Below are 13,666 nucleotides of genomic sequence, written 5' to 3'. Positions count from 1 at the left end.
CAAATTGACTGTAAAAATATTGTGCCTTGACAAAAATGATCAAATGTGTTACTTGATCATTGTATTATACTCGGAGGTGTTCCTAATATTTTGTTTGTCACAGTTAGCTTCAAGAGGGAAAGACAGCATTCATCTTTAAAAAGTCATCCAAGGTAAATATGTGAATACTTGACATTTACAATTTTTTTTTTTTTTTTTTGTGATGTGATGCCAAAGGCTGCCGACTGACGTCTTTTAAGCATGACAATGGTCCTTCTCAAATCAGGTGCCATTGAATTTCAATCTCCATTGAGCAAATCCAATGTCAGCCTTCTTCAGTGCATGCCAGAGTACCCTCTCTCGTTCTCCTTGTCTTGTATCCTATCACTGGAAAAAAAAAAAAAAAAAAAGTTAGCCTGAAAGAAAACCTTGTGCAAACTATTATCTATTTCCCTGCCTCAACAGCGCCCCCCTCTGCAAGTGGTCACAATGACTTGAGTTGGTCAAACTGTTGCTTGACTTAGTTTCTAAAGATTGTTGCGCAAGTACAGTTCAGTTGTATTTAACTTTTAAGTATAATTCATTTCTTATTTTAAAAAAAATTCTCATTGAGATGAAAAATGTCTTGGGTACTCTGCTACTGTAACTTAATGTATTTACGTTTGACATATTTACCTTTCACCCACTGTCAGTCGTTGTCATTCCGAAGCATTTAATTTAATTTCTTCTATTGTCTTCTTGTGTTCAAGCATGTGGCTTCTTGAAAAGAAAGAGCCAGCACGAAAGTTGGCTCGCAGAGAAAAGCACAGTGGCGTCTCTCATCTCTGCACTGGAAGGAAAATGGCAGGAATTGCCCCGAGGTCAACACATCAGTGACTGACAGCCCTCGACTGGAGCCTGGAGCGGAAACCTCAAACAAAACTTCAAACCCCAAAAAAGCAGTCAAAGCAGAGTGGACTTTTATTTCAAGAATCATTTTGGTAAGGCTCAATTATGTTGTGAAAATGCTCACTGGGAAACAAAAGTCTGCACACCCCAGGTCAAATACTTTGACCATAGTGTAGCAAATGTAAAACTTTCTTTTACCAATAATTTGGAGATGGTTAGACAAAAACACATCAGTAAACATATCAGCTATAGGATTTTTTATGATATTTTATTTTTTGACTTCACAACACTTTATTTAGTCATATCCTTGTGGAAGAAAAACACCCCACAAAAAAGAGGGGGTTGGGTGACGGGGTCCACAAAGGAAAACCTCCCTCCCAACTGTAACATTTTGATCCAAATATTCTGATCCTATTATGAAGGGCGGCCTATGGATGGATATGTTGAATGGCGGCAGACTCGCCCCGTTAAGAAGGGCTTTTGTTTGCCCCTGATTTCATCTCATTGTCCAATCAAAGCGGCATTCTCCGTCACCGTGGGGGGGCCATAATTCCTGACTCCTCCTATGGCGCGGCTTTAAGTGGATTTTGCCAAACTTAACGAAAGATCTTAAGAGCAGAGATTTCCTCCCATAAGTTCTGAGGAGCACCGTTTTCTTTTTTTTAATCAGTCATCACAAACTCCATTTGCATAAAATCAGAGCAGATTAATTCCACTCTCCTCTTGGCTTTTTCTGTGGTCCTAGCAAGGTGACCCTTGGTCAGTTCAGAAATCAAATGATGTCCTTGATAGTTTTGTAAGGGTGGATATAAAAAGTCTACACACCCGCGAGCATTTAAAATGCTTCTGGAAAAACTCACCTGTTTGCTGTTTGCGACGCAATTCTATGTGAATATGGCGCCCTCTTTTGGCATCTTGTTGCCAAGTCACTCTGTTAAAGTGATTCGAATAGCGAAAGTCTACCGTAATGCTTTATTTGACTCGTCAAGGTACAATGATCTGTTCGAATTCAGTTGGTTATTAAATTAAATTAAATTGAATAAAAAAATGCAGCGTGTTAATGTAAAAAACGCAACAGTGAAGTGACGTCACAAACGTTTATTGGTTAAATGCATTGCTCACTCTTTGAGAGGGCAACAAATGTGTTTTTTACTCGAAAAGATCCCAAAATGAAGTCTTTGTAAAAGAAATAACATGATGATCGCCAAATGATGACGTCAATCATCAAAATGTTGCTGACAACGATGCTGCTGCTCAAAATAACAACGAAAAGTCAATATTTGTGATAGAACTGTTCTTGATTCCATGACAAGAAGTTATTTTCCCAGAGGACATTTCGTTAAGGTGCCAACTGTCAAGCAAGAGAAGCCACTTTAGATCAGGTTCAACTGCTTGCATAAAAACAAAGACTGAGAAAGCTTGCCAAATGTTTCCTCGAATTATAATCAGCCATTTTGAAGGATTTACAATGTTCGGAGAAAATGAAAGGATTTTCTTTCTGTATATTTGAATTGTCTTTTAAGGGAGGAATGAGTATTTCAACCGTGAAAATGGTCTAATTGGATTCTAACTTTGACGCGTCACACGCACAAGAGTGAATTTCATGCTGGCCGGCCGGCCGGCTCGGATTTCAAACGCTGAATGAAGGTTGGTATAAAAAGGGGGTCAGCAGAGTCACTCTCACGCTGGGCGCCGTCTTTCATTCATCAACACGCAATGATTAAAGTCGAATTAATACGTCACGCTGATTAACATTGAATAAATATGTTTAAACGGCAATGGGCGCTTGCCAGCTTTATCTTTGTCCCCCTCCAGCCGAACCTTAAGCCTCCTTAAGGTGCCTTCACGAGTGTCACTGGTGCTTGATGACATGATCATATGAGGTAGGACAAATGACAATCAAGTAGGCTGGCTCATAATGTGCTGATTTTCTCCCTTATGCTCCATTTGGATTGTGCGCCATCTTGCGGACATTTTTATGCATCTCCCAAAAGACCAACATGGCCTCAACCTCGATTTTACTTGAACTTAAAAAGATATTTTATTGTATTTGACAGTATATACTATAGTTGTGTGTTTGTGGGTATTTTTGTGAGACCTATCGCCCAATCCACGCTTTACTCGTGTTTTATCGTCTTCGGGTCAAGGTTCTGTGCAAGTTGTTCCATACCAAACGTCTCCAACTTGCTTTTACAGACCTTGCTTGGTGCACCAGGGCACAGTAAAAAACTTTTGCCATAAATTTGGACGCATGCAATGTGGTCTGAGGCTGCACTGCGACTGAGCATGTCACAGTCCAGAGGTCCCAGATTAGAATCTTGGGTCCTACTGGGTGGAGTTAAGGTGTTCTCTGGGGTACTCTGCCTTCCTCCCATATCCCTAAAACATTTGAAGTCCATCAAAGAAAACATGAACGTCAAGGTGGCTTAAAAAGAATGATTGCCTGTTTCATCACGTCAGTGTGGAGCTGTCCAGTGCTGAAAAGACAACATGCGTCACTGGAGCGCTCGCAAGACTTTTCCACTTCTTTTACGCATGCGTGACAGCGATTCAGGGTGGTGGTGGTGGATTGATGGATGGATGAATAGATGGATTGGTGAAATGACCCCTTTAAGGGCAGTTGATTAGTTATGCACGTCAGTGCGCTATGAGGGAGGATTATTCGATTTGACTGAATTGTTCCGAATGTTATTTATTGACTATAAATAGGTCATCTTTTTATTGACTATAAATGGGTCATCTTTTGTGCAATCTGTTTTGCCATTGACGTATAGCCACAAGCAGAAATGCTCATTCACAAGGAGAAACGGGGTCCAGAAATGAAGCGTTGCACTGATTGAGCATTTCTGGTTGCTTACTGCCATCTAGCGGTTAGTATAAGAGTGACACGCGACAATCTATGGAATAAAACTGAAGAACCACGTCCAAAAATGAGATAAGCAATGATGACGTCATGGAAAATGTTATAGTTCCTGGAAAATTAATGGCTGTTGACAGTATAGGAGGAGGTGGGAGGGGTGCCAAATGGTAAACGATTGAAGGATTGATTGGCTATGGCTTCTTTCTTTTTTCTTTTTTTTTTTTTTTTTTAAATAAATCCTCCTCCTCAATCACAACGACACACACCCTCCTCTCTTCTCCCCTCTCTCTTAATGTGTTTCTCCACCAGCATCAAACTTGAGGTCCGTGACGAGGACTCTGAGAAGAGCATCACAACCTCCCTAAAAAACAAAAAAGTCTGACTGAGCTCACAAAGACAAAGACACAGAGAGAGGGAGGGAGAGAGAGACGCGCGCGCGCGCAGAGCAAGAAAGCATTGGAGACAAACGCACGCCAATGGTTGGGATGACACCTCATTCGTGCGCTTAAATGTCAACCCCAGCTAGAACAAGGTCACCTTGCGTGGCATCGCACGAGTGGAGCAGTGGAGCAGCTCAAGTCGAGTTTGGACTACACCTGCTCGTCTAATCTACCGTAAGCGCGCACACAGCAAAGTCAAGGAAATGCGCTTTATTATTTGTGGAGCTCGCTGTAACAGGTGGTGTCAACTAACTCGCTTTCAAATTGATTCGCAAACAATTTGAGCACACTTTGTGATCATTGATACGGACCGCTTAGTTTTGTTTTGTTTTTTAATACAGGATGCATGTTAATTTTTTGTACAATAAAATATTGGCCTAATTGTCTTTTAATCAAACAGAAAACGATTCTATTGGTGCGTTTGCTGCATGCACGTAATGCAACTTAAACGGGTGTGATTTGAAAAATCATTTCTTGAATCCACTGATTGTTTCATTAAAGCAGCTGATGGATTTTTTTCTCTCCCGACCAGTGAGTCGTTCCTCGCTTCTTGGATAGCCACCCCCCTCCAAAAAAAAGGAGGGTTTTTTTTAAGCGAGGAAGAAGACAAGGATATTCTTTTTTTTTTTTTTTGGTTTTGGGGAAGTGGGGGAGGCGGAGAAGCTGAGGACTTTGGCTCGGAGTCTACACTGGATTGATGGCGTCTGCACCGTCCTCCTCCTCAGATGGCGATCCGGATCCCAACGCCACAAATTTACGGCCACCGGGCTCAAGTAGGTGCACGGCAGATAAAATGCCATTTCACGCGTGTTATTTAGGCCTATTTCTTGGGTCATTAATCATTTCCATTCAAGGGGGAGAGGAAAGTGGGGAGGGTTTGGGGGGGTCCTTTTTTTTTTTTGCTGCATTACGTAGCAATGGGCATTATTATTATTATTATTATTATTATTATATATGTGTATATCTTGTATACCTCTGTTGTATAAGCGTCCATATGGATGCACACATGTAAAGAGACCCTAAAGTGTCAATTAATTGCGCCATATTAAATTGGCCTTAATGCAACACTTGAACATTTGCAGCCCGAGGAAATATTTCCAAGAACAAAACAAGACTATAGTGGTATGTTGCTTCTATAAAAAAAAAAAAATAAAGCTGTGTGTGTTGTTTAAATATGTTCAAATAAATGCATAAAATTGTGGTGTGCTTTAAATGTAGGATAAAATTGCTTGTAAAAAATACTGGTGTCATATAAAACAGCTAAGCACAGGCCAATGATTTGTCTAATGATCCAAAGCAGAGGGTTAAAATGTTGCTCGCACCTCACCCACGAGCCCAGCCACCCCCACCGCACAATTGCTTTTTTTTTTTTTTTTTTTTTTGAAGCATTTGATTGTCTGATCCCCCTCTTGCCAACCCAAAGTGCCCCCTCCTCTCCGCGCTGGTGTCTGGGAAGCCACGATAAGGCACGGGTGTTGTCTTGCATCTTTTTTTTTTAACTTCGTACCATTTTTCAAGCTGAAGGATAATTAATTTAAAGTTAAATTAGGTCATGAAAGGTTTAAGCGTGGTGGGCCCAATTGGATAACATCGAAATGCTGAATTGATCATATGCAGTGGCTCTTTATCCTTATTTTGTGTATTTATTCCGCATATTTATAACAATTTTCTATCTATTTAGGCTATGACGCCTGGTGTGGAGTTGCTCATGGGTGTACAAGAAAACTGGGAATGAAGATTTGTGGTAAGCCTGGAAAAAATATATATTCAATTCTTTTTTTGACTCAATCTAAAAATCAACATTCGGACCAAATGATTAATTTCTATTTCCCTTTTGCTGATGAAATAAAAGAAAGGAATTAGTGATGGCTTTTACAATGTGCTCCCGGAGAGTCTGACGCAGGCTGACACATCCCATAATAGTGACTGTCACGCACCGGTGGGCTGCACACTTTTTGACCGACACGTTCCGCTGCTTTCATCAAGACCGTTTAATTAGCTGGCAGTCTTTATCTGCATCATAAAAGAGTCCAATGAAAAGAAAAGAAAAAAAAGCCCATCAATAGATCTGTAATAAACACATCTCCAAAGGAGCTGCGCGGTATTGAGATTGTAATTTTCGGATTTATGAACACCTTTTTTGTGGCTAATCTGGGATCTGCTACGTGTTCACTCCAATGAAACACTTAAGAGCGAATTTACAGCAGCGGGTTGTTTTGTTGCTGACGTCATCGTTTTGCCCCCACTCCACCCCGCCCCCCGCCCATAATAGGGGGCCTCCTCTAAAGGGCCCTGGAAGAAGGAGACTAGTTGGAAAAAAAAAAAAAAAGTTGAAGTGATCTCAGTCGTTTCAGAATTCTGCGGATTGTGCTAGGTTTCCTGCAGAAGAATAACAACATGGAGGACAGGAACAGGTTCGTGGGCTCGTTCAAGGAACGCGCGGCCAGGAGTCTCATGCCCACTTGCGACAATAGTGGCGGGGGCGCGCGCTTCACACGCACGGAGATGGACTTCTCCAACCTGTTTGCTCGAGGTAGGTAAAAGTCGTGCTCACAATAAAAAGTCTGGATTAGTGTGCAATATATACCTAAATATAAAATCACAAATGAATTTGCTGATTTAACGTTAATTAAAAGTGAAAAATGTGACTGAAATGTTTTGGAAAATATATATACTCGTCTATGATATGCAATACACATTTTGATGACTTTGCATCATGAAAAAAAAAAAGTTAAGTAGGGTGGTATAGGCCTTTATGATATTAAAACAATATCTTCCCAACTTCCCATAGCCTTACTAATCTTGTGCTACATTCCAGTAAGGTGGGTGTACACACTTATGCAACCACGTTATTTTAATTGTTAGTTTTTATTTGACATCACCTAAGGGTTCATGTTGCATCATATTTTAATACTATGCGTAAATAGCTGCAGGAATTAAACCAAACCAGTCCTATCGGCGTATTTAGTTGGCTTGGTTTTTTTAAAATTATTATTCTGCAAGACGAAGGAGCTACTATGCTAAACCACTGAATCTTTTTTGCAGAGTTGTTACCTGCCAAAAATGGAGAGGAGCCCACAATGCAGTTCTTGCTGGAGGTGGTGGAAATCCTCACCACCTACATCCGCAAAACCTTTGACAGATCTACCAAGGTCCTGGACTTCCACCACCCGCACCAGCTGTTGGAGGGCATGGAGGGCTTCAACTTGGAGCTCTCGGATCAGCCCGAGTCCCTGGAGCAGATCCTGGTGGACTGTCGGGACACTCTAAAGTATGGCGTGAGGACAGGTGAGGCCCCCGCGGAGCTCAATCCTTAGCGTAGCATTTACCTTAATGGTGTCTTTTGATTGGTCAATGTGCAGGTCATCCCAGATTCTTCAATCAACTCTCCACTGGGTTGGATATTGTCGGCTTGGCAGGAGAGTGGCTCACTTCGACGGCCAACACCAACATGTAAGCGTTTTTTCACGGAAATCAATTTCTCCCAGTCAATTGAATGGTAACGCCATTAATGCGTTCCAACCTCTGCCCCAAAAATGGTAACACGTTTTCAAAAATAGTGTTCTTTATATGGCAACGATTTCATACTAGAGTTAGGGTTTCAAAGTAGGGTTTAAAGCTAGGGTTAGGGTTTCAAAGTAGGGTTTAAAGCTTTGGAAATGACATCCAAATTCGACATATTTGATATGTTTGTATTTTCTACGTCACAGGTTCACCTATGAAATCGCCCCCGTCTTCGTACTGATGGAGCAGCTAACATTGAAAAAAATGCGAGAATTCATCGGCTGGCCCGAGGAGGAGGGGGATGGGATTTTTTCTCCAGGTAGCGCCAACACTGGCTAGTGAGCCGACGCTCAGGCGTCACACTTGATTGGACAGCCAGTTGTTAGCCACATGTGGCGTGTACTAGCGATGGCCATCTGCTTTCCTGCAGGAGGAGCCATCTCCAACATGTACGGCGTGATGATTGCACGCTATAAGTTCTTCCCTGAGGTGAAAAGTAAAGGCATGACAGCTGCACCTCCACTGGTCCTCTTCACCTCTGAGCATGTTGGTTCCACACTATCCGGACAGAATTTTGGTGTGTACATGAAATTCTGAGCAAACCTCTCTTCTGGCAGAGCCATTACTCAATCAAAAAGGCCAGCGCGGCTTTGGGATTTGGAACGGACAACTTGATTCTGCTCAAGACGGATGAGAGGTTGTTATTTTTCATTGTATGGAGATTGGAAGTCTGTGACAGATCAGCAGTGTTAAAAGTTTTGCATTTTTATTCTTGCTAGTTTTAATTTCATTTGACTCCTGGTTTTTAAGTTCAGTTTTAATCTTTTTTTATTTTTTCAGAATTTTACTTTAGGTTTGAGTAGTTAATTGTTTTTTTATTTTTAATATTCTTATTTTATTTTATTATTTTTTTCCCCAGTGTTGGTTATACTAATTTGTTTTTTTGTGTGTTAACCATAATAAACATGCTGATAACTGAATTTTCTTTTCCAGGGGAAGAGTCATTCCGGCTGATTTGGAAGCCAAAGTAATTGAGGCCAAGCAAAAGGTGAAAAAAAATTCTTGAATATTTTCTAACACTGCAACAATATTGTGGGAACAAACGTTTCCATTAGAAATAATGTGAAAACTAAAAAAAGGACCCGGCGAATGGCAAAAAAAAGTTGTCTGTATTAATACCACTAGTCTGCTTAGCTTAATGCTAACTAACAATGTAAAACACCATAGACGGGCTAAGAAATAGCATTGGTGTCGCTGTGTTCTAACTTTTTAAGAGATATTCAAACAAATGGTGGTGCAACACATGTAGACAGACAATATACCAACATATATTCTTCATTTTCTCTATGTATCTGTCATCACTCATTAGCAAATAATCGAAACCCATTCCTGGAAATTGTTATCATCCATCTACGGTTGTAGCACCAAAACAAACAAAAAATGTAATTCTGTCGATAGATGAGTGGTTTGACTCTATTAAGTTCTGTGCGACTTCTGAGAATCGTTTGATCAAACCCCAACTTGATCTTTCTGCTGTATTTTTTCCCTTGAGGCATTTCTCTACACTTTGTCGTTAAGTTTTCCAGGGCAAGCGAGGTTATATTAATACTTCTGTCCGCTCACATATGAGGCTCCTGTGGAGCAAAGTGCCGCAAGTCATTCTTCAAGGCAAAAATGATGTGAAGGCGGGCGGGGGGCGGGCAAGCAATTTTGCTCCGAGCATATCTGCAGGAAGCAGGAGTCCATGATTACAGAAAGGCTCCATCCTGTCATTTTTGATGTCAAGAAAATAGCATCATTACCAACCGCCGTGTGGTTCGTTTCCCTTCCCAGGGCTTCGTCCCCATGTACGTGAACGCCACGGCCGGCACCACGGTCTACGGAGCTTTCGATCCCATCAATGAAATTGCTGACATCTGTGAAAAATACAACATGTGGCTTCATGTGGACGTAAGGATGGAAGTGTCAAATTCATATTTGAGGCCTTCTCACCAGTACTCAAATGTGCACAGGGTGCATGGGGAGGAGGTTTGCTGATGTCGAGGAAACACAGACATAAGCTGAACGGAGTCCACAGGTACACTTTATGGAAGTCGGAATTTAAAAAAAAAACAACAAAAAAAAGTCATACACGTTCTATGATGTGTGCAGAGCCAACTCGGTAACCTGGAACCCTCACAAGATGATGGGTGTGCCTCTGCAGTGTTCCGCCATATTGGTCAGGGAAAGGGTGAGAAGTTTGTTTTCCACCTTGAACGCCCTTGGATCTTTAATTTTTTTTTTTTTTTTATGGTCGTCCCTCTGTGTGCCCGCAGGGTTTATTACAAGGTTGCAACTCCATGTGCGCTGGTTACCTCTTCCAGCCAGACAAGCAATACGACGTAGCGTACGACACGGGAGACAAGGCCATTCAGTGCGGTCGCCATGTCGACATCTTCAAGTTCTGGCTCATGTGGAAGGCAAAGGTAACTCAAATCAACACATGAATGAGTCACACAACAGCAGTTTTTGTTTTTTTCTCTTCCTTAAAAGGGCACGGTGGGATTCGAACAACATATCGACAGGTGTCTGGAGCTGTCATTGTACCTTTACTACAAAATCAAAGACAGAGAAGGCTTTCAGATGGTTTTTAACACCGAGGTGAGATCAGTTACATTCAATCGACACGAAAAATATCAGGTCCAAAATGACTTTCACAATGAAATCGTGGGGTCCTAATATTTTGCAGCTCTCCTGGAAGAAAATGTTGTCTCCCGCTCCAGCGTTTTTCGTAGCTACTGTTGCGTATGAGTTTTTATTACAAATGGTCTTTCTCTTATCAGCCGCAGCACACCAACGTATGCTTCTGGTACCTTCCGCTGAGTCTACGCGGAATGCCTGCTGGGAAAGAGAGACAAGAGAGGTTGCACAAGGTAACGACTCATTAATCTGCTTTAAAATTCATTTCCCAGATCAAGTCGAATGGCTCTCAAGGTCCTCCCAATTTGGAATCGAACCAACAAAACAATGACTGACCGAGTCAGATCATTTTCAGATTTACAGTTCCCGACAGGCGCTATCACTTTGTATCTTTTTTTGGGATTTTCTCCAAAGGTGGCCCCAAAAATCAAGGCCATGATGATGGAGTCCGGTAGCACGATGGTGGGCTACCAGCCTCAAGGAGAGAAAGTCAACTTCTTCCGCATGGTCATCTCCAACGCCGCCGCTACGAGGTCAGATATCGACTTCCTGGTGGAAGAAATCGAAAGACTCGGGCAGGATTTGTAAGAGCACCGCGTGCGTTGCGAAATGTCATACGCACCGGAGGACACATCATTAGGTACGCCTGCACAATATAAGAGCTGTGTCGGTTCTCATGACTCGGTGTACCTAATGTTGTGGCCTTCGATAGATACATTTGAAGCATTCGCTCCTATCTACTGATGAGTGACCATGCACTGATAATGTCATGTACTCTATGCAGAATAGTTTAGAAGACTGGATGAACGTAAAAAAAAATCTCTCTCTATATATATATATGGAAAAAAAGAGCACAACCTTCTAGCATTAACGTGTAAGTTATGCATATTACAGTCTATATGTATGTTGATGGACCATGTTGTTTATGTCTTGCTCAAGTCAATCATTCCCTTGGACATCACATTGGTGGTCATTTGAAAGTGTACACAGTAATATGTATTTATTATGGCTGTCTTTTTAGATATTTTCTGTGTAGATTGTGTATAGTATTGTTACAAAATGTGTTTTATGGTGACCAAACCTGATGTGTAAATCAACTATACTCTGTAACTTTATTTTAACTATAAGAATATACGGTAATTGTGAATAATTATTTTCCATGTGTAAAATAATTTTTTTGTCATGTTTGTTGTTTTATAGTTCAACGTTTTTGGATGTCTTTTATGTGCGTTAGTGAACCAAAGATGGGTTGAGTTCTATTAACGAAAGTGTTCGTCGCCCTTATGGATAAAAACACATGTTTATAGAAGAAAACTTTAATTGTGCAATAGCGATACGTGTTGTGTTATCTGTGCAAAGTGGTTTTGTCGGAAGAAAAGCACAATGCTACAATGCTAACGACAACGATTGTTTCTACGTTCACGTGTTCGTCCGAGTGGCAATCACGATACGCAACATACTCTCGCCGAGGTCGGTCACTCTTTTTGACGAGTATTTATCATGATGAATTTAGCTTGCGCAGTGTTTGCTGTTGTACTAAGAAGAACTAAATAACATTCCGGAATCAGATGAAATGTCAATGTAGGCACTTTAACTTCTCATTTCTGTTGTAACTCCAGTTCTAATAAAGATAAAGAGCTGTTGAGTGTGTGGGAACATATTACTTAAAAAAAAACTAAGCTGCTGTAGCAAAATGGAAGCCGGCTAGCAAAATCGTCTTTTTTTAGCCTACTAAATTCAATTTGGCTAGCCTACTAAATTATTATTAATAATAATATATAATATAATAATTTGCCCGAAGATAGCACCCCCTTGCTGATTTCTCAACAATTCCTTTCTTTCCTCCTACTTTTAGGAGAACCATCATAAAATGCATTAGACTGTGGGTTTTTTTTTTTTTTTTTTTGAGGGGAGCCTATTTGGTGGATCTGCCTGGCTGCATTTTATTTTTGGACACTGGAGCGTTAGATGGACCGGTTGCTGGCTTGGCTCCTCTGCCGTCCTCTCTCCTCCAGACAACGCTTTGTTTCACGCTTGAGCGGCGCAATCGTTACGAGCCTGCTGTCCCCAAATGCTTTGTTGGCTCGTGAGTGAACGATTCGTTCAAAAGAACAAACCTTTTCAGTGAACGAATCATTTCCTAAAGTGATTCGTTCTTTTTTCCATTTCATATGCCTTCAACCAGTAGGTGTCGGTAATGCCCATTGAAGCTGGTGCCACCTCGCTGTAAAACAATACGAAGAAGAAAATGACGTAACTTCCTGTTCACGAACGAGACGTGAATTGCATTTCCCGTTTACCAACTGAACGGATCTGTGAGTCAACGAGTCAGTGAGTGATTCCTATTTCCCGTTCATCGAGAGAACGAATCAGTGAGGGAACGAGTCCTGACTTTCCCGTTCGAGAACGAGTCAATGAGTCAACTGACCTCTGATCAGTCAGTGAACGTGTTGCGAATACGCCGTTATGCAACAGCGGGGAGATTATGCTTCTCTTTGGGTAATCCTTATTTTATAACACTTACAGTAGTTTTTAAATAACGTGTATGCATATGCACGCCTAAATATTGTTATCCAATATATCTACTGCAATTTCACATTAGATTGCTGGTTTGAAATGTACTTTTTTTATTATTATTGTTTTAATAAACATTTCTGTTAAAACTTGTCTGGTGTTTTATTCCTTGTTTTGATTTTTTGGGGCATGAAAAAATAAAAATCTGACATTTGCTGGTGTCCCCCAAAATAAAGAGCAAGTAGTCTTAAGACTTAAGCATTGGCCATGATTTTTTCCTAATGAAGTGGCCTGTTATTAGACACCTGAAAAGGGCAGTGTACCTAATGAAGTGTCCGTGTGACGTCACAGATCAAACAGCCAATCACAAAGTGGGGGTGAGGGCGGGTGTGGCACTTTTCACTTTCACTTATGCTTTTTCCCTAATGAAGTGGCCTGTTATTAGGTACACCTGAAAATGGCGGTGTACCTAATGGAGTGTCCGTGTGACGTCACAGATCAACCAGCCAATCAGAAAGTGGGGGGTTGTTTGGGTGTGGCACTTTTCACTTTCATTAAAATTTTGACCATGATTTTTCCCTAATGAAGTGGCCTGTGATTAGGTACACCTGAAAATGGCGGTGTACCTAATAGAGTGTCCGTGTGACGTCACAGATCAAACAGCCAATCAGAAAGTGGGGGGTTGTTCGGGTGTGGCACTTTTCACTTTCATTAAAATTTTGACCATGATTTTTCCCTAATGAAGTGGCCTGTGATTAGGTACACCTGAAAATGGCGGTGTACCTAATAGAGTGTCCGAGTG

The 13,666-nt window shown here is 41.2% G+C and overlaps 2 protein-coding genes across 3 annotated transcripts in view; both read left to right on the top strand.

Moving 5' to 3' along the window:
* The window catches only part of myo3b (myosin IIIB), a 44,628-nt gene extending 42,751 nt beyond the window's left edge, over positions 1–1,877 (top strand). The window contains exons 33-34 of the mRNA XM_085921135.1: positions 104–152; positions 729–1,877. The gene's annotated coding sequence lies outside the window, so the exon portion shown is untranslated. The remainder of the gene's footprint in view (positions 1–103; positions 153–728) is intronic.
* A 2,273-nt stretch (positions 1,878–4,150) lies between these two features.
* Positions 4,151–12,030, top strand: LOC147051176 (glutamate decarboxylase 1-like). Of its 2 annotated transcripts, XM_085920585.1 has the most exons (17): positions 4,151–4,341; positions 4,700–4,940; positions 5,849–5,911; positions 6,542–6,700; positions 7,213–7,455; positions 7,530–7,620; positions 7,878–7,990; positions 8,102–8,217; positions 8,289–8,368; positions 8,665–8,719; positions 9,505–9,621; positions 9,684–9,748; positions 9,823–9,901; positions 9,987–10,136; positions 10,204–10,311; positions 10,494–10,583; positions 10,765–12,030. In XM_085920585.1, the coding sequence occupies exons 2-17, from the start codon at positions 4,865–4,867 to the stop codon at positions 10,936–10,938; spliced, it is 1,779 nt and encodes a 592-aa protein (XP_085776711.1). In that variant the 5' UTR covers positions 4,151–4,341; positions 4,700–4,864; the 3' UTR covers positions 10,939–12,030. The 2 variants fall into 2 exon arrangements, with proteins under 2 accessions (XP_085776711.1, XP_085776712.1); XM_085920586.1 differs by lacking the exon at positions 4,151–4,341 and having other exon boundaries at positions 4,617–4,940.
* Positions 12,031–13,666: the final 1,636 nt, after the last annotated feature.

Source organism: Syngnathus leptorhynchus, chromosome 9 (assembly GCF_054491065.1).
Source record: "Syngnathus leptorhynchus isolate UIUO chromosome 9, UIUO_Slep, whole genome shotgun sequence".
Lineage (NCBI taxonomy): Eukaryota > Metazoa > Chordata > Actinopteri > Syngnathiformes > Syngnathidae > Syngnathus > Syngnathus leptorhynchus.
This window is presented reverse-complemented; position numbering and strand designations above follow the sequence as displayed.